At 42.4% G+C, this 25,038-nt stretch overlaps 1 protein-coding gene across 2 annotated transcripts in view; it reads right to left on the minus strand.

Moving 5' to 3' along the window:
- The window catches only part of STAC (SH3 and cysteine rich domain), a 137,885-nt gene that overhangs the window by 28,813 nt on the left and 84,034 nt on the right, over positions 1–25,038 (minus strand). For both annotated transcript variants that reach the window (XM_066245401.1, XM_066245400.1), the window contains exons 6-8: positions 12,480–12,558; positions 2,377–2,441; positions 349–437 (exon numbers count right to left, since the gene is read on the minus strand). In XM_066245401.1, coding sequence (XP_066101498.1) covers positions 349–437; positions 2,377–2,441; positions 12,480–12,558 — 233 coding nt within the window. The remainder of the gene's footprint in view (positions 1–348; positions 438–2,376; positions 2,442–12,479; positions 12,559–25,038) is intronic.

Genomic DNA, 25,038 nt, shown 5'->3' on the forward strand with positions numbered 1-25,038 from the left:
ATTAGACCCCACAGGATGCCAAGAGCGTCTGATGCTCAACTTTTACGAAAGCTCGCATTAGCAGTTCTGTTGGCCATGTGTTAGAACCGTGCTTTGTAAAGTGTGGTCCTGGGTCAGCAGCATCCAAACTACCAGCAGACCAGTTAGAAATATGGTCTCAATCCTCACCCTGGACCTGGTGAATCAGAAACCCCAGGGCTCGCCCAGCAAGCTGTGTGTGAACCAGCCCTGCAGGTCATGGGATGCACACTGAAGTTTGAGAATTGCTCTAAATCTCCCAGAGATGATACAAAGGGAATTATTATTATTTTTTTCATTCATTCTTTCCTTTAAAAAATGTTTTTTTACCTCATCTCCAAATCTTCATTCTCTTGTGGTACAAATTTGTACAAGGCAACATAGGTGTTCATCTGTAATGGGTCTTTGGAAAGAGGTTCCTGAAAGAGATAATAAAAGAAACATTAGAGAAAGAAGGAGGAAGAAATGGAGAGAATCAAGGGGGAAAAGAAAAAAAAAAATGGTGACGTTAATGGAATGTAAATCGTGTATGGCTCTTAGTATTAAATAGCTATGCATTATTAAAGACTGTGTTTCAACCACTGATTTATTTTTAATTTTTTAACTGAGATAGATTTTATTACAAACCAGTTGAAAACAATCACGTAAAGGTCTTTATCAGAAATACTAAAATTTTCTTCAAATAATATTTTTTTTCTATAGTTGTTCATGAATGGTGACACTGGTTTGACCCAAGGAATGAGAATATTCTCTCTATAAAAAGAGGGACATGTGACTAGGGATAAACAACAGTCACTTCCTAAAATTGACCTTTAAATATTTTTTTGTTTTTTTCAATTACAATTGCTATTCACTATTATATTAGTTTCAGGAGTACAACATAGTGGTTAGACATTTACATAATTTATGAAGTGATCCATAAAATTGGTTTTTTATCAGTTAGCCTAAAATTTGGTATCTAAAATATCAAAGGGAGCTGGATATATTTTTGTGGCAATTAGTTTATTTATGCCAAAAATATTTGTGACTATTTGTGATAAAAAGCACAGATTTTGAGCTCAGGTAGATTTAGTTTATATCCTGGAATCACCATCTACTGGCTATGAAACCTTGCAACAATGATAATATAGGTGCTGCTGAAGCAAGTGCATCAACAATGATAATAAAAGCTACTGCTTTGATAGCTTACCGTGTGCCAGGCATGTATGTGACATGCATGGGCATACTGCAGCCTCACAACAGCCCTGCCAGGTAGATTTTATTATTATCCCCAGTTTGTAGACTATGGAAGACTACAAGTGTTATATAAATATTAGCTACTATTATTAACCAGTTAAATGGAAATGCAATATAAATGTTTATACTTTGTAATACATATAATAAAGTAAAAACTACATAATATATGACATAATTGTATAATATATATAGTATGAAATAATATATAATTGTATATTATCTTCAAATACATGATGATGTAACAAAGATATGCTATGGATAAAACAAACAAAAGCTGCACACAACTATATCCTTTTTATCTGATTAGTCTGCTATCCAAAGCTTAGATATCTTTTATTCTATTGATTCTATCAATTTATTCTGTTCTATTTTATGGATTCTATTCTAATTATATACAAATGAACACACAAGTATAACGAATATATATACTTGTGTACTATAAAATATAGTCCATATATTATGTAGTTATATAATTACATATTATGTAATTTATACACTATAGAGTCTGTATCTACTGGTATGTAACATGTACAGAAGGTCCATGGGTTACGACACAGTTCTGTTCCTATGTCAGTAACGTAACCAGAATTTTGGTGTAAGTTGAAACACACCCTATCCTAAGTCACTTACCTATCCTAACACAGTTGTAAAATCATAATCTAGAACAGCGGTTCTCAACCTGTGGGTCGCAACCCCGGCGGGAGGTCGAACGACCAAAACACAGGGGTCGCACCTAAAGCCATCGGAAATACATATTTTATTTAAAAATGTATAATAAATATGTATTTTCCAAAATACATATTTTATTTAAAAATGTATTTGGTGAGAACCGCTGATCTAGAACATAAAAATACAACTAAGCCACAGAAAAAGGAAAAGGACATAAATATACTGTGCTGTACACTGTACTGCATATTCATCTGCCGTGCACAACCAAACTAGTTTGCCCACGGAGTCCGTAAGTACGACGCTAATGGTGTAAGCTGAAACACTCACATCTCAGTTTTTTAAAGTTTTTATGGGAGTGAGTGTTGTAAACTCGAAATGTTGTACACGAGACTGTCGTAACCCGAGGACTCCACGTATGTGGAAACAACCTGCTTCTGTGACAACCATAAATACCTGGTGGTTTATGTCCTTTGCTTGGTCTCTGAAATCGTCAGTGCCATTTTCTGGATACGTAAACACTGCAGGAGACAAGAGAAAGCAGGAGCTTTATGAATCCTGTCACCATGTTTTGGAAACATGTTTGAAAGGTGTGGCTTTATTATTCCCGGTACCACAGATTCTACCTTACTTCTCTCTGCCCTCTCCTTGTTCTCAGTGACCTGGCTTTCATATTGTCTTTCATGTGACGCTTCCCCAGGTCCCCAGGCAGCAGGCTGCACCGCCTCCTCTGCATGCCCACACCCTTGGACACGCCTCCAGCTAGCACTCAGCCTCTTGGCTGCCTGGCCGTGCTGTGTTTACAAACCAGACTCATTTGGTAGTGCTCTTCTCATGAACAGAAACCACGCCATTTGTCTTTGTTGAATGCACCAAATAATTTGTTATGGGATGCAGAGTGACACAGGGCCCAAATTAATTATATTTGAATGACCTTTTCTAAATACCAGATTCTCATATTTATTTTCAATGCCTTGATTCTAGAGCCGTGATGGCGAACTATAAAATATAAAAACCGCCTACTTTTGCAGTGCTGGTCAACCTGATCCCTCCCGCCCACTAGTGGGCGTTCCAGCTTTCATGGTGGGCGGTAGCGGAGCAACCAAACGGCACTGCAATTGGCCCACCATGAAAGCTGGAATGCCCACTAGTGGGCGGGAGGGACCAGGTTGACCAGCATTGCAAAAGTGGGTGGTTTTTATAAAAAGGTTCACCATCATGGTGAGGTTCTTAATGATAACTGCATTCTATTTTGAAAATGAAGCTAGAAAGCTCTATCACCTATTGCAGTTAGTGCTTTGACAATCTCCACTAACAGTCTCCCGAAAATGGACTCGATTACTGTGATGTAAAAACAAGAGCCCCTGGAAATGTGCCGATGCTTAGTACACATCGGCTCTTTGGTTTATAGTTCCAGAGTCTGTGGATGCAATTCTATTATCCCTAAGAGGCCAGTGTGTAGTCATTGGAGGAGCTCTGGTTTGTGGGTAAGTGGAAAAGACCTAATCCTATGGGAACTTACCAGCCTTACTGTTTGGCCACTCAGCTTAGTTTAAAAAGAGTAGAGGCGAGCAATACTTTTCTCTGGTATAATGTGATCACCTAAAATCCTGGTGTAAATCCTTGATTCCATAAATAGAGAACTGGCTACTTCTAAAAGAATGTTAAATATTGGAATGGAAACACCCAAAGAGAATCTTCCTAGAAAATTCTTGATCGGAGCTCAAAAGGGGACCTACATAAGGTACATATGCAATGATAAATTTCGACTGGGTTTACAATTTTGTAATGTCACATTATTTTAGCTTTTTATTGAATATCCATTAAGCATCTGGCTCAAAATGTGTATTATTTTGGTGAGCTACATTAAAAACCATTTGTAGTGACCCCCAAGTGTGCTTTCAGCTATATGGTTGCAAAGAGAAGCAAACAGTGCCAAAATGAAAACCTATTCCTTCTGGAGTCAAGTCTAAGACTTTGATTTGAGGGCAAGGAATAAAGAGAGGTTATTATTTTACCAAAAAATATATCGTACACCTTTTAGGTTGGTGCTTTCAACTTATTTTATTAATTTCATCCGCGACAAGTATTCCATGACTATGTCCCTTATGCACACGTGTTTTCTTTCTTTTTTTACACTTTAAAAAAAATATTTTATTTATTGATTTTTAGAGAGGGGGGGAGAGAGAGAGAGAAAGAGAGAGAGAGAGAGAGAGAGAGAGAGAGAGAGAGAGAAGGGGGAGTAGTAGGAAGCATCAACTCCCATATGTGCCTTGACCAGGCAAGCCCAAGGTTTCGAACTGGCAACCTCAGTGTTCCAGGTCGACGCTTTATCCCACTGCGCCACCACAGGTCAGGCTGTGTTTTTTTTTTTTAAATTAAATATATTGGGGTAACATTGGTTAATAACATTATAGAGCTCACAAGTGTACTGTTCTGATACATCATCTGTATACTGCATTGTGTGCTTACCACCCAAAGGCTAGTCTCCTCCTGTCACCACATATTTGACCCCCTCTGACCTCTTCATCCTCCCCCTACTCCCTCCCTCCCCCTACTCCCTCCCCCTCTAGTAACCACTACACTGTTGTCTGTGTCTGTGAGTTTGTTTTGTTTTATTACCCACACATGAGTGAAATCATATAGTTCTTATCCTTTTGCACCTGACTTATTTCACTTAGTAATGTTTTCTAATGTAACAGACATAAAATGAATCTTTCTATTTGCCATATCCCCAGAAGGGTCTCTTCTGTTCCTTCCCCACATTCTGTCTTTCCTGTTGCTTTGCAGTCCTGTAAGGCCCATGACCACCACTGTGTTTTCCAATGAGATGATTATTATTACTTTTTTATCTTTAACCTGGTAATGCAGCCAGTTACATTATTGGCTTTTCAGACATTGACTCAAATTTGCAACGCTGGCATAAGTTCAACTTGGTAATTATGCATTATCTTTTAAAGAGACATTACTGGATTCAGTTTACTGAGATTTTGTTTTAGATTTCTGCATCCATGTTCAAATGGGACAGACACCAGCCCATGCTTTCCCTCTCTCTTACTGTCTTTGTTATATTAGCCTCATAAACTGAGTTAGACAATGCTGTTGTCTCCCCTCTTTGACACGTTTTGTTGTCCAGAAAGAACTAATGTCATATGGAAAGTTTCTATTCCTTATATGTTTGGTAGCATTTATTTATAAAGTTGACTGGGCCTCGTATTTTCACTGTGCAAAAATGTAAAATATTGATTCCATTGCTAACATGATTAGAAGCAAATTCAAGTTTTCTATTTCTATTCTTGAGTCAGACTTTGGTCATTTATATTTTTCTTGGTATCTGCCCGCTTTATAAAATACTTAAAATTTATTGGTATGAAGTTGGTCATAAGCGTTGTTCATTTTCCTTTTGGTCTCTGTTATATTCATACTTTTTAATATTGCTTTTTGTTTTGTCTTTCTATTTTATTCTTAAAAATTGTTCAATGTTGTAAATTTGATTTTTATAGAACCACTCCTAGGATTTATGATCTATCTTCATAATTTAATCATTTCTGCTTTTATCTTTATTTGTCTTCCTACTACTTTCTGTGGCTTTATTTCTTTTTTTCTGACTTCTTAAAAATGATGCCTAGATGATTACATTTCAGCATTTCAAAAATTTTTAAATAGTTTTAAAGGTAAATATTCTAGTCACAACTTTAGCTGAATTCCACAAGTTTTGATATGTAGTGTTTTCCCTATTACTTAGTTTTAAATATATTACAATTTTCATTATGAATTCTTTTTTAACACAAGAGCTTTTTAAAATGTTTTAATATCCCGCCTGACCTGTGGTGGCACAGTGGATCAAGCGTGGACCTGGAACGCTGAGGTCACCGGTTTGAAACCCTATGCTTGCCTGGTTAAGGCACATATGGGAGTTGATGCTTCCTGCTCCTCCCCCCTTCTCTCTCTCTCTCTTCTCTAAAATGAATAAATAAATAAAAATTAAAAAATGTTTTAATGTCCCAAATTATGGTTTTTTCTAATCTTTTGACTATTGATTTCTATAGTAGTCAGAAAGAAGTGTTCTATATAAAATCAATTAAAAAAATTTTTTTTTAAATTTATTCATTTTTTTTTTAGAGAGGAGAGGGAGAGACAGAGAGGGAGAAGGGGGGGAGGAGCTAGAAGCATCAACTCCCATATGTGCCTTGACCAGGCAAGCCCAGGGTTTCGAACCAGCGACCTCAGCATTTCCAGGTCGACGCTTTATCCACTGCACCACAACAGGTCAGGCTATAATATCAATTTTTTAAGCATGCTTGTTGCCTGGCAGGTGATCAATTTTTATAGTTGTTCCAAAGGTTCTTAAAAAGAACGTGAATTGTCCATTTGTTAGATGGAATATCCTTCTTAAGTCAATTGGAATTGTCATGTGTCCTCAATTCCTCTATGTTTGTATTGAATCTTTTTGTCTATCTGACACATCAATGACTGAAGGGCATGTTAAAATCCCTCACTATAAAGGGGAATGTCAAATTTCCTAACAGTTCTATCGATTCCTCTCTCTTTTTTCTATTTCTGAGAGAGAGGGACAGACAGGGAAAGACAGACAGGAAGGGATAAAGATGAGAAGCATCAACTCCTAGTTGTGGCACCTTAGTTGTTCATTGATTGCTTTCTCATATGTGCCTTGATTAGGGGGCTCCAGCTGAGCCAGCGACCCCTTGCTCAAGCCATTGACCTTGAACACAAGCCAGAGACCTTGGACTTCAAGCCAGCGACATTTGGGCTCAGGCCAGCAACCACGGGGTCATTGTCTATGATCCCACACTCAAGCCAGATGAGCCTGCTCTCAAACCGGCAACCTCAGGGTTTTGAACCTGGGTCCTCAGTGTCCTAGGCTGACGCTCTATCCACTACACCACCACCTGGTCAGGCTATCAATTCCTCTTTGAGTTTCTGTTATTTAAAGGCTATTAAGTGGATACAAGTTCAGAATTTATATCTTTTGGTGAAGTGAACCTGATTATGTAGTGATGATCTTCTATAGTAATGCTTTTTTTTTTTTTTTTTGGTCTTAAAGTTCATTTTTTTCACACATATATAATCTTTCTTTTGTTAAATATTTGCCTATAGTAACTTTGAAAAATTTTAATTATTTTTCAATTACAGTTGACATACAATGTTATATTAGTTTCATGTGTACAACATAGTGATTAGACATTTATATAACTTTTGAAGTGATCACCGCAATAAGTCTAACACCCATCTGATACCATCCATACTTATTATAATACTATTGACTATATTCCCTCAGCTGTACTTTATAACCCTGTGACTGTTTTTTATAATTACCAATTTGTACATCTTTTTCACCCCCAAACCCTCACATTTGTCAACCCTCAAATTTGTTCTCCATATCTATGAGTTTATTTCCGTTTTCTTTTTTTCTTTCTTTCTTATTTTTTAGATTCACATATAAGTGAAATCAGGTGGGTCTTGTCTTTCTCTGTCTGACTTATTTCACTTAGCATAACACCCCCTAGGTCTATCCATGTTGTTGCAAATGGTCTAGCTACTAATTGTGTCTTGCAAAAACACACCATAACATTTGCACCTGTAATTTGGGACTTGTCCACTGGAGGGGGGACCAGAACCAGGAGGATCTTGCCAAAAGAGCCATTAAAATATTTGCTTCCTTATTTTGTGTGACAACTCAAAATTTGAGATATAGAACCAGTGTGTATTAAAGGCAAGGGTAGATTTTACAAAGATGAGGATGCCGTTTTTCTTTCTAGGAAAAATTCTTTGTTTTAGTACAACATAAAGTACTATTGGGCTCTGTAATATTCTCAAGTCAATGTGATTAGCCCAGTTCTTTTTTTTTTTTTTTTTTGTATTTTTCTGAAGCTGGAAACGGGGAGAGTCAGACAGACTCCCGCATGCGCCCGACCGGGATCCACCACCCCGCACGCCCAACAGGGGCGACGCTCTGCCCACCAGGGGGCGATGCTCTGCCCCTCCGGGGCGTCGCTCTGTTGCGACCAGAGCCACTCTAGCGCCTGGGGCAGAGGCCAAGGAGCCATCCCCAGCGCCCGGGCCATCTTTGCTCCAATGGAGCCTTGGCTGCGGGAGGGGAAGAGAGAGACAGAGAGGAAGGAGGGGGGGTGGAGAAGCAGATGGGCGCTTCTCCTATGTGCCCTGGCCGGGAATCGAACCCGGGTCCCCCGCACGCCAGGCCGACGCTCTACCGCTGAGCCAACTGGCCAGGGCCTAGCCCAGTTCTTTTAAAAGAATGTTTCTAAGAATCTGTCTTGCTGTGTCCTTTTCCCTCTGTTTCTCTTCCAGGAAAGTTAGGATCGTGTACAGTTAGACTGAAATGCAGTTATTGAAGGCAGTCAGTAACATCATCATTTGGCCTCTTGAGCTGAAATAGGAAGCGTAGGGTCTTCTGCTCCCTTTGCTTATTACCTTGCTTCCAGTGGAGTTTCTGGCAGTGAGAAGCAAAGACCAACAACTCACCCCATCTCTATTTCTGAGGCTTCTGGGAATAGTGTCGAAACAACAACCAGACACACTCAGACCTGCCCAAGATCTTCTATAAAGAAAAGGCAGAGACTGTACTAATAACAGTAGAGATATAAGCATAAATTGTATTCTTATACCATTTACTTCCAAAGGTGGCTTTGAAAATATTCCTCTAGGATTTCACATTCCACCTGGCTGGCAGAAACAGTATCTGTATGCACTGTGCATAATTTCGGACAGAAATGAAACACATAGAGTGCAGAACTGCTTGTGACTAGAAACCTAAGCACTGCTTCTGAAAAGCCAATACCATCCTTCCCATGATGGTGAGAGGACTAGAGGGAACGGGGACCCCCAAAGCAGGGTGTTTTCTCTGTGTTCTTTCTCGAACTGCACGGACAGGGGATTCAATCTCATCAAAGAAAAAATTTCTGAAGCAAATTGCTGCATAATTAATCTCTCTTGCTTCCAAGGGTGCATTGTAAAGAAAGCTACCGCTGATCAAAGGAATAGCTAATAGAGCTCCAAAGCTTTTGAGACGTTTATTGCTTGCTAAATTCTTTTAACAAATTCTTTGAGTAATTCTGTAAAAATGCCCCTTGACATAACAGAGATGGTGAATAATCAACTTTGAATATATTACTCCGTGCCTTGGTTTCATTATCTAGTGCAGCGGTTTTCAACCTGTGGGTCGCGACCCTGGCGGGGGTCGAATGACCAAAACACGGGTCGCCTAAAGCCATCTGAAATACATATTTTATTTAAAAATGTATTGTAGGCCCTGGCCGGTTGGCTCAGCGGTAGAGCGTCGGCCTGGCGTGCGGGGGACCCGGGTTCGATTCCCGGCCAGGGCACATAGGAGAAGCGTCCATTTGCTTCTCCACCCTCTCCCTTCCTTCCTCTCTGTCTCTCTCTTCCCCTCCCGCAGCCAAGGCTCCATTGGAGCAAAGATGGCCCGGGCGCTGGGGATGGCTCCTTGGCCTCTGCCCCAGGCGCTAGAGTGGCTCTGGTCCCGGCAAAGCGACCCCCGGAGGGGCAGAGCATCGCCCCCTGGTGGGCGGAGCGTCGCCCCTGGTGGGCGTGCCAGGTGGATCCCGGTCGGGCGCATGCGGGAGTCTGTCTGACTGTCTCTCCCGTTTCCAGCTTCAGAAAAATACAAAAAAAAAAAAAATGTATTGTATAACAAATATGTATTTTCCGATGGCTTTAGGCAACCCCTGTGTTTTGGTCGTTCGACCGCCGTTGGGGTCGCGACCCACAGGTTGAGGACCGCTGATCTAATGGTATGTGTTGTATGTGTGTGTGTTTACTGGAGGAGAGGGGATTGACTCCATGACGTCTAATCCTGCTTCTCAAACTTGAACAAGGTTCCTACCCCAGATTCATACATAAATCCTGATAACGAAGGTGTTCCGGAACAGCCTGGGAGTCAGCATTTCTAACAGGCTCTCAAAGCTGCTGGTCAATGGGCCTCACTTGGAGTAGGGAGGCTCTAAGCTGCATTTCGGACACTTTGTGATCTTATGATGACTTAATTGATAGCAACTGCACTTCCTATTGATGATCCCTATATAAATGACGATTCTTTCACACTGTAAAATCCTATAAAGACTACTTTTTGAGTAAAAGAAACCTCCAGGGCCAGAAAAAGACCATAACTACTTAAAGAATGGGCAAGAGCAGTATCACCAGAGCCGGCCAGGATGGCTGAGGCAGAGAGATAAGTGGAGGGCACATGCTGGGCAAGAGTTTGGAGCAGCAGGTAGGATCTGCTGGCAGATTAGATACAGGGTGTGAGAAGGAGGGGGAGTCAAGGCTGATGCCCAAAGTTTTGGCCTGGTCAACTAGTGGAATGCATTTCTTATCTACTGAGCGGGGACAACCCGGGACGAGCCGGTGTGGGTGGGTGAGTGAAAGAGTCTAGAGTCCAGTGTTAATTAAAGGTGCCTATTCCACATCCAGCTGGCCATATCCTATAGGCCCCTGGTCGGCAAACTGCGGCACGTGAGCCACATGCGGCTCTTTGGCCCCTTGAGTGTGGCTCTTCCACAAAATGCCACGTGTGGGTGCTACCTCGATAAGGAATGTATCTACCTATATAGTTTAAGTTTAAAAAAATTGTCTCTCAAAAGAACTTTCAATCGTTGTACTGCTGATATTTGGCTCTGTTGACTAATGAGTTTGCCGACCACTGGGCTAGGCTGTTGGTGTGCGGATGCAGCAAAGGAGGCTACGGCTGGAAATGAGGTTTCAGAGTCATCAATGTATACATGGTACTTTCACCCATTATCTCATTTAAAGATCACAGCATCTTTTGGGTTTGATGATATTATCCTCATTTTACAGATGAGTCGACTTAAGCTGAGAGAGCTAGGTCACTGCTTTATAGCCCCATAATCACCAAGTGAAGTCCAGCAGTCTGGCTCCAGAGCAAGGAGGGGCCAAGGACCAGATATGTCCAGTGTGGTCAGGGTTGAGGAGGCCATCACATTGGTGAGAAGTGTCAAGGAAGGGATACAAATAGAATTCAGACTCGGAGACAGAGCAGCTGACCAGACCTGGAGCATTAAACTGCAGGCATGTCTGGTTTATATACTGGTCTCTGGTGAGTTTTCCCCAGATGTTGAAAAAGTCCGGGGTTGCTGACCAAATTCAGCTACTGGACCTGCAAGGCTGCAATGGTCCTGCCATGTTACTGCCAGTTGTGAGGGTCCCCTGGTCATGGGAAGTCTTTAATTTGCCTCTCTAAAGGCACACCTAAATGCTCAGTGTGTGTTTGCATTCACCTAAAGTGCAGTTTCCCTCCATGATGCAAAAGAATCCTTACCCTCGCAGCGTGCTTTAGCAGATGTGTGCAGGATTGGCAAGGGGGCCGTGCTGAACCGGATTTCAGGGAGAGCCATGGGGGAAGCTAAGCGCGTGCTGCCTTGTGGGGCTCCAGTCACCGTCCTGACCGGCTAAGGGACATGCATAAATCCCTAGAACTGAGGAAGTGAGAGTAAGACTGAGCTAGCTGCTGACAAAGCGGCTACGGGATACTGTGTCCCGTCTGGAAAAGGCAGGGCGCACAGTCAAGGGGAAACCCTGCCCAAAGGGCACAGCCTCCCGCTTCCCAGGCAGGCGTGAGAGTCGGAAGGGGTGATCTCTGCTCTGAGGATGCACTCAGCCCAAGTAAATGACACAAGTCAGGACGTGCAGTCTTGCTGGATTATGAGTGATTTAAGGATAGCGTTTAGGAACCTATGTACCTTTGCTGGTGACAGTAAATGCTTCATAAAATTTTTTTTGAATAAACGAGTGGAGATTAATTAGTTGTTCCCATGAGAAAAGCTCAGCAAGATACACTCATACGAGGCTGGTTATGTTTCCTTAAGCTCTGCTTTAAGAGGCACTTCTTTCTTAATGTTAGCAAGCAATAGAATGCAGTTAGCATTTAATAACTATTTTAGAAATTAGTGTAACAGGACTTAAGCTATTAGAAAATCTAATGATGTTAATAAAGAATGTTTGGCTAGGTTGCACATACCAGAGACTTTGTTATCTCAGCTGAGGAGGAGCCAAGGGTGAGTCCCTGACTCCCGCCTTTGATGCCACCACCCACTTGGTGCCACCACCCACCTGGTTTGAGGTACTTCAGGTGGAACACGGACTAGCTTTTCTGAGGCTTTGCTGATCTTATGTAGGTGAGTGGGGGGTGGGGGTGGACTAGCTTCTCTTTGGCTTTGCTGATCTTACGTAGGTGAGTGGGGGACACGATGCCTTAACAAAAAGTCTGGAAGTGACCCCTGAATCCCATTATAGTCAAGTCTATAAGGCAGGAGCACTCAAGAGACAGAACTCAGGAACATGGTAGTCAAATCCCTGAAAGTCACCAGTGACGACCAACGCCCAGTTTCTCTCCAGAAGGTTGAACAATCGCCCAGATTGAACTCCAGAGCTCACTGAGAAAGCGAGGTCACTGGGAATCTACTTCCCCTGCCCCCTGACTCGGGCTAATATGATCTGCAACTTGTGCTGGGGCCTGATTGGTTTCCCAGCCCGTCACTCACCGCTGTTGCTACGCTTCCGTAGGTCATACCCGCCTCCTGGCCCATCGGCTTCCTCAGGAACCTCCACGAGATCTGAAGTCTTGGAGAAAAGAGAGAACAGCACGGAATGAGCCATGGGCATGTCAGGGGGGCAACTGAACAGATTTCCATGTCAGTAGAACAGCGGGGGCAGAATTCTCATGAAGGTGTGTTAAGAATTCAATCACTGCTGTCTTCTCTGTTTGACTAACTTTAGAGAGGCTGTGCTTTGCCTCCTGGGCACTGTTTCCCCTGTTCTTAGGTGTTTTTGGCAGGCTCAGGGCTTAGCACATGATAGGCACTCAATGACTGTTGGATGACACGTCTAAAAGGTCACAGTGAGGCTTCTCCCCAGGAAGAGTCAACAGCAAGAAATCAGAATTCCTGCCCATACCCTGTCAATTAAAAATTTCAAGAGAACTGACACTCTTTCTCTAGGTGAGTTTCAAATATTAATCATAGAGACTAAGATGAGCGATTGAGGGATGCATTACTTAGGTATGATTAAATGCTGTTTCCATTGCTGCAAAAATCAGTTGTTTTTGTAATATTTATTTTGCCCCTTTTTTAAAATAAGAGAAGTCGTAGTCAGCCTTCCATGTAGTTTACAGAACAAGAACAACAATAATAGCACTCTATCTACATGGTAATGGTTTTCGATCATCTCTCATGTAAGTTCTTTGTATACACCATCTCGTTTATTCTTCACAATAACCCTATGCTAGAGCGATTTTTCAGATAAAAATGAGAAGCCTAGAGAGAAGTAATAATGCTACTTGAGGTCCCACAGTTGATAGGTGGTGGGTCTGAAGTTCAAACCCCAGACCTCACGCTCCTAAGCACGGTGCTTCATCCAGCGATGCGTTGAGTGATTCACAGGGCTGGTGAGAGGCTTCAGAAGCTTCGCTGTTGGTAGCTTGAAATCGGTCACGGGAGGAGTATTTACACAATGGAAACTGGCAAACACTACACATTCGAGTCCAGCCCCAGCTGGTGGTTAAATGTTTACTAGCACATCATTGATTTCAGATTGCTTCTTTCAAAGAGCCAGACGCCCTCACTTCTATCTGCCTGGCTCTATAAAAGAGAAATTTAGGGGCCCTCAAAGGCGCTTCACATTTTAAAAACATTTTGTTTATATCTTATCAGAGAAGAACAAGTTTCCCTTCCTACCTTTCCCAGTCAGCTCTAGAGCACTTTAGGACTACTCTCTGAGATTCATTTTTATTGCAAAAATTTAAACTTGAAGATTTTTTTTTTCCAGCCATTCATACTTTCATGATACATCAGAAATAAGAAGAACAATAACTGTCACAGGGTTTCTGAGTCATTTGCATCCGGCTCCTTTGAAACTCACGATTTCTGAACAAAAATTGCTATTAGTATGTTAATTTAATCTTATGAAATTGAAGATTAGTCATAAACTAGCCTGTTTAACCTTCAGGAAGTTTTCTGAATTTGGTTTCCACAGCCCTTCCCAAAGCCATCAAGCCTTTTATAGTCAGCACGCGAAAGACCATTAAAAGAAACAAAGCGATTTACAAACAGCCAGGCAGTGACTTCTCCACAATGTAGAGACAACATCAAGCAAAGTGCCTCTGGAGCCCTGGAAGGAAGTCAGCCCGTGGGGCCAGACTTTGCTACGGGAGAAACGTTCAGGACTTAATACAGCAAGGATGGCAAGGGGCTGAAATTCATTATCATTTGCCCCTGCAGAAAGGAAGCAACATCATTTTAAAGTACCAATCAATTGTTTCTGCTTTCTTCCGTGAGGCAAGTTGAGCTCCGGGGGAAAGAGAGAAGTGACAGATATTTAAGCGCAATTTGATTTGCCTTCGTCTCCCCGCAGGTCTTAGAGCATTGCTGTCACAGAGCGCAATTCCAAGAGATCTTTACTGATGGAACCAGAGCCAGGAAGCGTTAAGTGGACTGTGACAAGTGGACACCTTGTTGACATTCAGGAAACTCTGCTTTTTGCTCCTGAAGACGGTCTGGAGGGTTCAGACCTGGCTAGAAACGAAGCTCTTTTAGACACGAAAGTAGACTGGAACAAATTGTCTCTCTGATGGCCTTGCTGCTTCTTAGCACGAGCCGAACTCGTGGAGATGGAAATAAATGCTCATTGCCTGCTGTGAGCATTTCTGAGGCTGTCTCGTCCTCATCAGTTCGGGAGAGCCCCCACAGGCGCAGCACCTGGGGTGATGTGGACATGTCAGGCCATCTCTGGGGAAGCCTCTTGTCCTCAGTCACCTCCCCGGGGGACTGGCTTTCCATTTGATTTCCATCAGTGGTGGCCTCGGGCAAGCATGGGGGATGTGTTAGCTGGGCGTGGGATGAGGACATAGAGGGTCATACCAGAGATGTGAGAAAGGGCCCTTTCAGGATGCAGGTCAGGGTGGATAGAGGTCTCCCTGCTCTGACCAGTGCTGTCTGTGCTTTTCTTTTGGATTGCTGGGTGGTAGCTACAAAAAGTCGTGACTTGCAAGGAGGGGGTGATTGCAGGGTGAGAGCCAGCGCTGTGTGGCTTTGAGGGAGGTGACTTGTTGGCAGCAATGATCCACCGCACTCTCCTGAGGAAGGGGATGTAACGTGGTGTGGGGTGTTAGGGATGTGGTTAGCGTTGTTTAACCTCTAGACTTCAGGTCCAGGGTGGATGGGTGAATGTGTGATGCAAGAGCTGGTCCCACAGAGAGGGAGGGAGAACACGTGGGAGCAGGCACGAGAGAATAGGAAAAAGGAAAAGGAGAGGCTGGCAGGGGCTGGTTTCTGAGAAATAAGTGTAAGTCTTTTATTTAATCCAATGATTCTTAAATGTTAATGTGCATCAGAATCACCTGGAGGGTTTGTTAAAACACAGATTATTGGGTTCCATCCATCCTCAGATTTTCTGATCCTGTAGATCTCAGAGGAAAAATATTTGTCTTTCTAACAAGTTCCCGGGCAATGCTGCAGGGACCACACATTGAGGAACACTGAATGAACTCACTGCTGGCTTTAGGTTCGTCTTAGAAGTTCAGAGAGTTTGACTAAGGAGGGTGTTCATTTATTTATTGATTGATTCATTCATTCACCACATACTTAGTGAGATTCTGCAACAGACTGGGACTGTAGAGGTCAGTGGTTCTCAAACTCAGAGGGTGTCAGAATCCCCTGGAGACCTAGTAAAGCACACACAGGCCCAGGTTCGTTGAAGCAGGACATGGCCTTGGCCTTCTTCAGTGAATTCTGGTACTGACCAAAGTTTGATGGAAATAAGAAGTGAACAGAGACCTTGCCTTTAAGCAGCTTAGTTTAGTTGAGGATGGGACTGCAGAAAAGAGACAGAAAAATGAAACCAAAAAGTGAAAGTTTCCAAGCAGTGTGTAAATGAGAGGTCCCCAAACTTTTTACACAGGGGGCCAGTTCACTGTCCCTCAGACCGTTGGAGGGCCGGACTATAAAAAAAAACTATGAACAAATCCCTATGCACACTGCACATATCTTATTTTAAAGTAAAAAAATAAAACAGGAACAAATACAATATTTAAAATAAAGAACAAGTAAATTTAAATCAATAAACTGACCTGTATTTCAATGGGAACTATGAGCCTGCTTTTGGCTAATGAGATGGTCAATGTCCGGTTCCATATTTGTCACTGCTAGCCGTAACAAGTGATATGACGCGCTTCCGGAGCCGTGACGCGTGCGTCCCGTATCACCGGAAGTAGTACTGTACGTGAGTGATGCTGCGCTTTGTGGCGCATCCTATGCTCCTCTCACTGACCACCAATGAAAGAGGTGCCCCTTCCAGAAGTGCGGCGGGGGCCAGATAAATGGCCTCAGGGGCCACATGCAGCCTGCAGGCCCTAGTTTGGGGACCCCTGGTGTAAATTATTATGAACCCAAGGAAGGGTTCATATGCTATGTGAACCCGGGGAAGGGGTGCCCAGCCCAGACCAGGAAGAGAGGTGATGACTGCACAGTGGCAGAGACACAGTGTGGGCAAGCTTAGTGACCTGAGAGGGTCTGGCTATCCAGAACGCGGTGCACTGTCCCTGGAGCTGTGGGCTCTGATGTGTAGAGGCTCAGCATGAATTCGGGAAGGGAATGCAAAAGCAGATAATTACAACACGATGACCTGTATTCTATAAGAAAGAAGGTTTTGAAGGCTTGTGGGAGGAGCAATTCACCATGCTTGGGGAGTCCAAGAACTCTTCACAATTTGTGTAAAAACCAAGCTGGGTATTAAAGAATTTCAAGCTGGGGGCTAAGGTATGCAGGTGTTATGAAGCTTGTTGAGTTCAGAGGAAGGAGGATCTTTAAGGTAGTGACAGTCCTCATTTGCCTTGCTGAACAGTTGGGGCATAAAAGAGTCCATAGAGTGCTTAACTGCATGAAGTTTTTCTTTAAAAGATGATAAAGCTGGAGGTATTGCTAAGAGTAAACTGTAAAGGAAGAGAGTACCTTTGTGATAGTCTGGGTGTGAGATAATGAGGTTCAAACCTCGGGCATTGGTAATAAAAAGGACCCATTTGGTACGCGTCTCTGAGTTCTGAAGTATAGAGCCTAGTCACCAAGAGAGTATGAGTTTAGTTTGGACGTGCTGATTCTGAGAGGTCTCTACAGACTAGCCTGGCATTTGGAAAAGAGGTTAACATGGCAAATATCTAAGGGACGCTTCAGCTTAGAGATGGATGGTTGGGCAAGCGGAGTGTGAAAAAGGTAACCAGGAAGAGCATGGAGATCATGAGGACCAAGCCAAAGCAGATCCCTGGGGACACCCCAACAAAGGAGCAACTGGAGGACACGACAGGGCAGGCAGGCTGAGCAGAATAAAGCGGAACCCTTGAGTGATGCAAGGGTTTCCTACGGAACTGAGAACGGACAATTGTTAAAGGTGGCTCTTCTCAGAGGACAAGAATGGATTACAACCTTCCTTGTTTCAGTGAATAACTCCAGTTCGGAGAAAACCCAGCTAAAGCCTAAATGCCTAATGAAATAAAATAGCAACTTCCACTCACTGAGTGTCAATTATGGCAGGCCCTGTGCTAGGAACTTAACTTATACTGTTATTATTATTATCCAACCCACACAGCCATAATGCATTTGTATCTAATATAAATTCTATCCATATATACCCTTGTCTGTTTTCATTACATTTAGCACCATTGCTAGCCTCCCTTCAGTAAACTAATTAACATTATCATTGGGACTGCCGATTTGATTTATAGCTGCCCTAGGGAGTTCATCAGGATTATGTATCTTAAAATGTCACAAACTATATTTTCACTGTTTTGAGGCAATGGCTACTAAAGCTAAACATCTTCCATCTTTGCAATGAAATCCTTCAGAACTTACACGACATTGTTATTATAATATCCTTACCACATACATGTTACGTTCTTATTGCTAATAAAGACAGGAAAGACATAGAAACCTGTATTTAAAAATGCTAAATAAACCACTATCATCAGCTTTTTTCTCTATCAGTTTGATCTGCAGAAATAAGTTGTGATTTCTGAGGGTATAGAGTCATGTCTTCCATTTTTTTTGTTTGACTACTTCCTTTAATTTATTATTTTTCATTACGGTTGACATACAATATTATATTAGTTTCAGGTGTATAAGCCAGTAATTAGAATTTATATCATTTACTGAGTGATCTAGTTATCAGGGTGACGCCATATGTAGTTATTGTAATATTACTAGCTGTACCCGGCCACGCATTGCTGTGGCTCAGTCTGGTTAAATGGAAAAGAAAGAAAAGAGAAAGTGCACATTTCTAATATGTTTAATTTCACAATGCTTGTGGGTATACAATATTTTTTGTTGTTCCATTGTCTGTGCAGATATAGAGATTGTCTGGCTTGCTGAGTCTAGAACACGCAACATATAATTGTCCATGTGAGAAGCAATCCGTGTCTAGATCTAAAGCGCACAATTTTAAAGATTGGCCCTGAGCTTTGTTGATGGTGATTGCAAACACCAATCAAATTGGGAATGCCAATCTCTTAAATTGAAATGGCATATCTGTTGGAATCATAGGAATGTGAGGAATGAGGACATCTTCACCTTTGAAAGGTCCTGTCAAGATTGTTGCTTCTACGATGTTGCTCATTAATTTTTTACAGCACACAGACTCAAACACTTCATATTTTACCATGAAATCCATCAGTGATTTCAACTTCTGTCTGAAAACATGTGCTGTGATGTCATGCCTATTCACCGGCAATTGGCCAGGAAGTAAGAGCTGTTGTATATTGTCCCAAGTTGGATTGCATGTGGATGTGATGACATACAATCACATTCAGGACACTCATAGTGACAAACATACACAATTGCATCTTAAGCATACTTATGCATATGATGTGCACTGCTTGTATATGAAGATGGCAAAATAGTCTTCCAACATTAGTTGTATTACCATCATTTACAACTGCATCTCGCAAATGAACGTATTCTTCAGAGGGAAGCTTGGTCTGATTCAAACAGATGAATATCAAACGTTCTGTTTCAATTTTTGCATACATATCTCTGATGTATTGGTGAAACAATTGACGGCATTTCAAAATGTGATTGTTTTAATTCTCTCAAATCATTAATCGGTATGAATAATAGTTCTTTGTGATTCATTTCATATTTGTTTCTTTGCCACTGACTAGATTTATCGCCTTAACATTGAAGTGATATCCATTGGCACCATCCCAAAAAATGATTGGAAATTGCAGGGCATTGTAGCATCAATGAGTTTCTGCAACTTTTGTCAATTGATTGTTTTTCCAATGAAGAACAATATCTCTAGGTTGGAATTGATCTCCAACTATAACAATTGCCACTTCATCTATAGTTGGAGCGTTGAATCTTCGCACCTGTTCTCCAGCAGCCATTTTGTCAGCATGAATAACAATCTTGTGTGTATCAGATAGCATAATGTCAATTGCTGTTTTGAACAAATGCACTAAATTGTTTTGGGTTTTTTTTTTCGTGAAGAAGCTCTTGCAGTTGGGAAACGATGGACCTTTTTATGCTGGTAGAAATTCCGCAGTGTGCATTCAATTCATCATTGCCATCACTGATGAAATACATTTGTAAGAATTTATGTTGACCATCTGGGAACGGAAGCAGGGAGCCGGCTTTATGATAAATTTGTCCTTTCACTTTGAAAGTTGGCAGGAATTGAGCTGTTACGATTTCTGCGGCAAACGACATAATTTGGAAGCATGAGTTCTATTTCCTGATGTTAGATAGGAAATGCTTTGATTTGGCAGTATATCTGGCAAGCAAAATTTTTAATGGCTCTGGCGGTTCTCCAAGTTGATGCAGTTTAATTTTTCCAGTGGTGCAACACATTTCTTTCATTTCTCCATTAAATTTCAGAGCCTTGCAATAAGGACACACTTTAGTCATAGTGCCAATGAGAACATGCCGGCTCAAACTATAATCTTCAGCTGGGTTGTTCCGGAATGCAAGGCGACTGTAATTGCATGATTGCTGAGAACAGAGTCGTGTTTCATGCTGATCTGCTGTTTCTCATTGACATCTTTCAGCCACTCTCAGCCTGTCACGTTCATTCTGTTGAGAACAAAGCAGATCTGAAGCTGCAGAATGCGATCATTATGCTCGCAACTGTGCATCCTCAAGTCTGGCTGCACGTAAATGATTGTAAATTGGAAACATTGAAATGGAATCGTAAAATATTTAGTATAGCATGTGTTACTTTTACATCCAACAGATGGCGCTGTTTTTCAAAAAAGCATGTTTTTACCTGTCACAGGTGTGACATCTATATCTATATAACAGTACATATATAAAGAAGAGCACGTATTTGAATTCAATGTTGTGTCAAAATTTCAAAGCAATCGGTGAAGAACTTTTGGAGATTTAAGATATTGAACAAATGAACATTTACATTTTTATTTATATAGATTGACTATATTCCCTACTCTGTACCTTACATCCTTGTGACTACTCTGTAACCATCAATTTTTCTTTTTAATACCATTACCTTTTTCATCCACCCTGCCCCCCAACCCCTCTCCCAGGTGGCACCCATCAAAATGTTCTCTGTATCTATGAGTCAGTTTCTGTTCTGCTTGTTCGTTTATTTTGGTTTTTAGATTCCACACCTAAGTAAAATCACATGGCATTTGTCATCCTTTGTCTGACTTATTTCCCTCAGCACAATACTCTCTAGGGTCGTCCATGTCGTTGCAGATGGCAAGATCTCATTATTTTTTATGACTGAGTCATATTCCATTGTATACATGCACCATTTCTTCTTTATCTTTTCATCTATTGATGGACACTTAGGTTGCTTCCATATCTTGGCTGTTGTAAATAATGCTGTAATGAACATATGGATGTATATGTCTTTTTAACTTAGTGTTTTGGGTTTCTTTGGATAAATACCAGAAGTGCTATTGCTGGGATCTTCTTTGTCTCTTGTTAGATAGCCTTTGCTTCAAAGTCTATTTTGTCTGATACAAGTATTGCTACTCCAGTTTCTTTTTGTTTCCATTTTAATGAAATATCTTTTTTCATCCCTTGACTTTCAGTCTGTGTGTGTCTTTCAATCTGAAGTGAGTCTCTTGAAGATAGCATATGTAAGGGTCTTGTTTTGTTATCCATTCAGCTTCCATATGTATTTTGATTGGAGTACTTAAATCATTTGCATTTAAAATAATTGTTGATAGGTATGTATTTTTTACCATTATATTATTCATATTTTTATCTTTTCTGGTTTTTTTTTTTTTTGTGTGTGACAGAGACAGAGAGAGGGACAGATAGAGACAGACAGACAAGAAGGGAGAGAGATGAAAAGCATCAAGTCATAGTTGCAGCACCTTCGTTGTTCATTGATTGCTTTCTCATATGTGCCTTGACCCTGGGGCTATAGCAGAGCAAGTGACCCCTTGCTCAAGCCAGCGACCTTGGGCTTCAAGCCAGCAACCTTTGGGCTCAAGCCTGCAACCATGGGGTCATAACTATGATCCCACATTTAAGCCAGCAACCCCACAATCAAGCTGGCAACCTTGGGGATTCGAATCTGGATTCTCTGTGTCCCAGTACGATGCTGTATTCACTGTGCCATTGTCTGGTCAGGCTGTTTTACTTCCTCTTCTTCTTTTTTTAAAGACTTTAAAAATGTATTTATTTTAGAGAAGAGAGAGAGAAGGAGAGAGAGAAGGGTGGGAGGAGCAGGAAGCATCAACTCCCTTATGTACCTTGACCAGGCAAGCCCTGGGTTTCAAACTAGCAACCTCAGCATTCCAGGTTGATGCTCTATTCACTGAGCCGCCACAGGCCAGGCCTTACTTCTTTTTAAAAAATATTTTATATATTGATTTTAGAGATAGGAGAGAGAGAGAGAGAGAAAAGGCAGAGAGGGAGGAACAGGAAACATCAACTCGTAGTAGTTGCTTATGTGCATTGACCAGGCAAGCCTGAGGCCTCAAACCAGAGATTTCAGCATTCCAGGTCGATGCCTTATCCACTGCGCCACCACAGGTCAGGCTTTTCTTCTTCCTCTTAAAGAAGACCTTTCAACATTTCTTGTAATACTGGTTTGGTGGTGATGAACTCCTTTAGCTTTTTCTTGTCTGGGAAGACTTTATCTGTCCTGCTATCCTAAATGATAGCTTCGCTGGGTAGAGTCATCTTGGTTGTAGGTCCTTGCTTTTCATCACTTCGAAGATCTCATGCCACTCCCTTCTGGCCTGAGATGTTTCTGTTTGAAAATCAGCTGACAGTCTTAGGGAGCTCCCTTGTAGGTAACTAACTGCTTTTCTCTTGCTGCTTTTAAGATTCTCTCTTTGTCTTTAACCTTTGGGATTTTAATTATGATGTGTCTTGGTGTGAGTCTTTTTGGGTTAATCTTGTCTGGGATTTTCTATTCTTCCTGAACTTGTGTGTCTATTTTCTCCACCAGGTCAGGGAAGTTTTCCAACGTTGTTTTTACACTTAGGTTTTCAATTCCTTGCTCTCTCTCTCCTCATCCTGGTAACCGCATGATGTGAATGTTGGTGGGCTTGAAGTTGTTTCCGAGCCTCCTTATACTATCCTTATTTTTTGGATTCTTTTATCTTTCTACTGTTCTGATTTGTGTTTTCTCCTTCCCTATTTTCCAAATCTCTAATTTGATCCTCTGCTTCATATATCCTACTGTTGATTCTCGGTAACGTATTCATTTCTGACTGGCTCTTTTTTATGTTTTCTATTTCCATTTTTATGTTTCCTATCTCTTTGTTGAAGTTCTCAGTAAGTTCCTCTACTCTTCCCCAAGTTCACTGAACATCCTTATAACCAGTGGTTTGAGCTCTGCCTCTGGTAGATTCCTTGTCTCCGTTTTGTTTAGCTCTTCTTCTGGAGTTCTGTTCTTTAATTCAGGACATACCCTCTCCCTCTCCATTTCGGCAGCCCCTCTGTGTTTGTTTCTATATAGTATTAGGTAGAGCTGCTACATCTCCTGAATTGTTAGAGTAGCCTTACATAGTAGGTATTCTATATGGCCCGGTGGCTTAGCCTCCTCTATCACCCAAGCTGGGCACTCTAACCGGGTGTACCCCCTCCATGTGGGCTGCGTGCACCCTCTTGTTGTAGTTGAACCTTGATTGCCGCTGGCCCCTCACAAGCAGGGGTTTACCCCCAGGCAGCTCACCTGCAGGGACTGGCTGCGACGACTGCGGAGAATCAGCCGTGTAGGGGCCGACCCCACAGAGCAGGTGTACATCAGTGGGACTCCGGTGCCTGCTGAGTCTGCCACCTTTTTGAGTGTGTTGCTTGTGGAGGTGGTTGGGTGGTGCGTGGCATGGTCTGAAGCTGTCTACCAGGTGTGCTGGCTCTGGGACCTCCTTGAAGGTGCAGGCCAAGGTCAGCGGCCACCTCTGTCCTGCCCAGGGTCAACCTGCATGAGCTACAAGGTGGTTTGCAGATGGCTGGTACTTGTGTGCTGAGCTTGGAGGTGCGTGGGAGAGGATAATCTGTGAGCCGAGGCCAGCTGTCACTAGTGCTTAGTGAGAGGTACAGGGCACTCTGAGGCCAGATGCTGCTTGTTTGAGAGATTTTAGGAAGGTCCAAAGCCTGTGCCAAGACAGGCTGTTTATATAGAAAAGCCAGGAACTGACTTGGGTGGGCCAGCAGTTGGGTGGGGCGGGGTCTCAGGGAATCACCAGGGTGGGGCAAACAGAGTTAGCCATGTTGATGGAGACTCAGTAAGGTGCCTGTCTGCCAGCTCTGTGTGGGGAGGGCTCATTGGAGGAACACTGGCCTCTGCCAGCACTTCTGCCTGGGAGAAAGCTGTCCCCCCAGCTCTCATGCTGATGTCAGACATTCAGTTCCTCCCCGGATGGCCCCACTGCCTTTCAAGCTGCTGCCCCAGTGCTGGAGCTGAGAGCAGGGGCCCTTTAAGAAGAACACCTGGGGCTCCTTCAGCCCTCTGTCTCATTCAGCCACAATCCTGCTAGTTGTCGCAGCCATAAATTATGGGGACTTCTCTTTCCAGCCCTGCAGTGGGGCTGGGACCCCTCACTCCTCAGGTGGGACCTCTGTATCTGAGATATGCCTCCTGACTTTTAACAGTCATACGTGGGTGTGGAACCTGCCCTTTTCGTCTCTACCTTTCCTACCAGTTTCTACCTGGCTTATTGTTTATAACCTTAGTTTTGTACTTCTGTTCAGTTGTATGTCAGGCAGTTCTTCATGATGGTTGTTCTGTACTACAACTATAATTTTGAAGTGGTCGTGGGAGATTCTGAGTACCACATTTACCTATGCCACCATCTTGACCAGAACACTTTTGTGTTCCCTACATTGCTAGTAATTGTAAGCATTTCATTCATTTTTGCTAAAGAACTAGTTGATGTCAATTTTATGTTCAGCAAGGAAAAAGAGAAAGAATCATTTCTGGTTCCTCCCTCTTAGAAGTTAGTGGGGTGGCTTGACCAGGCAGTGGCCACAATGGATAGAGTGTTGGCCTTGAATGCTGAGGATGTAGGTTCAAAACCTCAAAGTCACCGGAATGAGTTCAGACTCATCTGGCTTGATCTCAGGCTCACCAGCTTGAGTGTAGGGTCACCAGCTTAGCATGGGATCATAGACATGACGCCATGGTCGCTGGCTTGAGCCCAAAGGTCACTGGCTTGAAGCCCAAGGTTGCTGGCTTGAGCCCAAGGTCACTGGCTTGAAGACTAAAGTCATTGGCTTGAGCAAGGGGTCACTGGCTCAGCTGAAAACATCCCCCCACCCCCCTACCCTGTCAAGGCACATATGAGAAACAATCAATGAACAACTAAGATGTCGTAATGAAGAATTGATGCTTCTCATCTCTCTCTTTTCCTGTTTGTCTGTCCCCCCCCTTTACAAAAAAAGAAAAGAAAAAAGAAGTTAGTGGGATGTATGAAGAACAGGGCTTTCTGTAAATTTAAAGATGGCTTCTAAGATACCCATATGTCATTGGCCAGAGGACCTATAAACCTGCGCCTACTCACCCACTTGACCTGCGTACCTACCACACATTACAATCTCTTATTTTGAAGATTGATCTACCCCCAGTGAGGGATCTGCT

Source organism: Saccopteryx bilineata, chromosome 10 (genome assembly GCF_036850765.1).
Source record: "Saccopteryx bilineata isolate mSacBil1 chromosome 10, mSacBil1_pri_phased_curated, whole genome shotgun sequence".
Taxonomy (NCBI): domain Eukaryota; kingdom Metazoa; phylum Chordata; class Mammalia; order Chiroptera; family Emballonuridae; genus Saccopteryx; species Saccopteryx bilineata.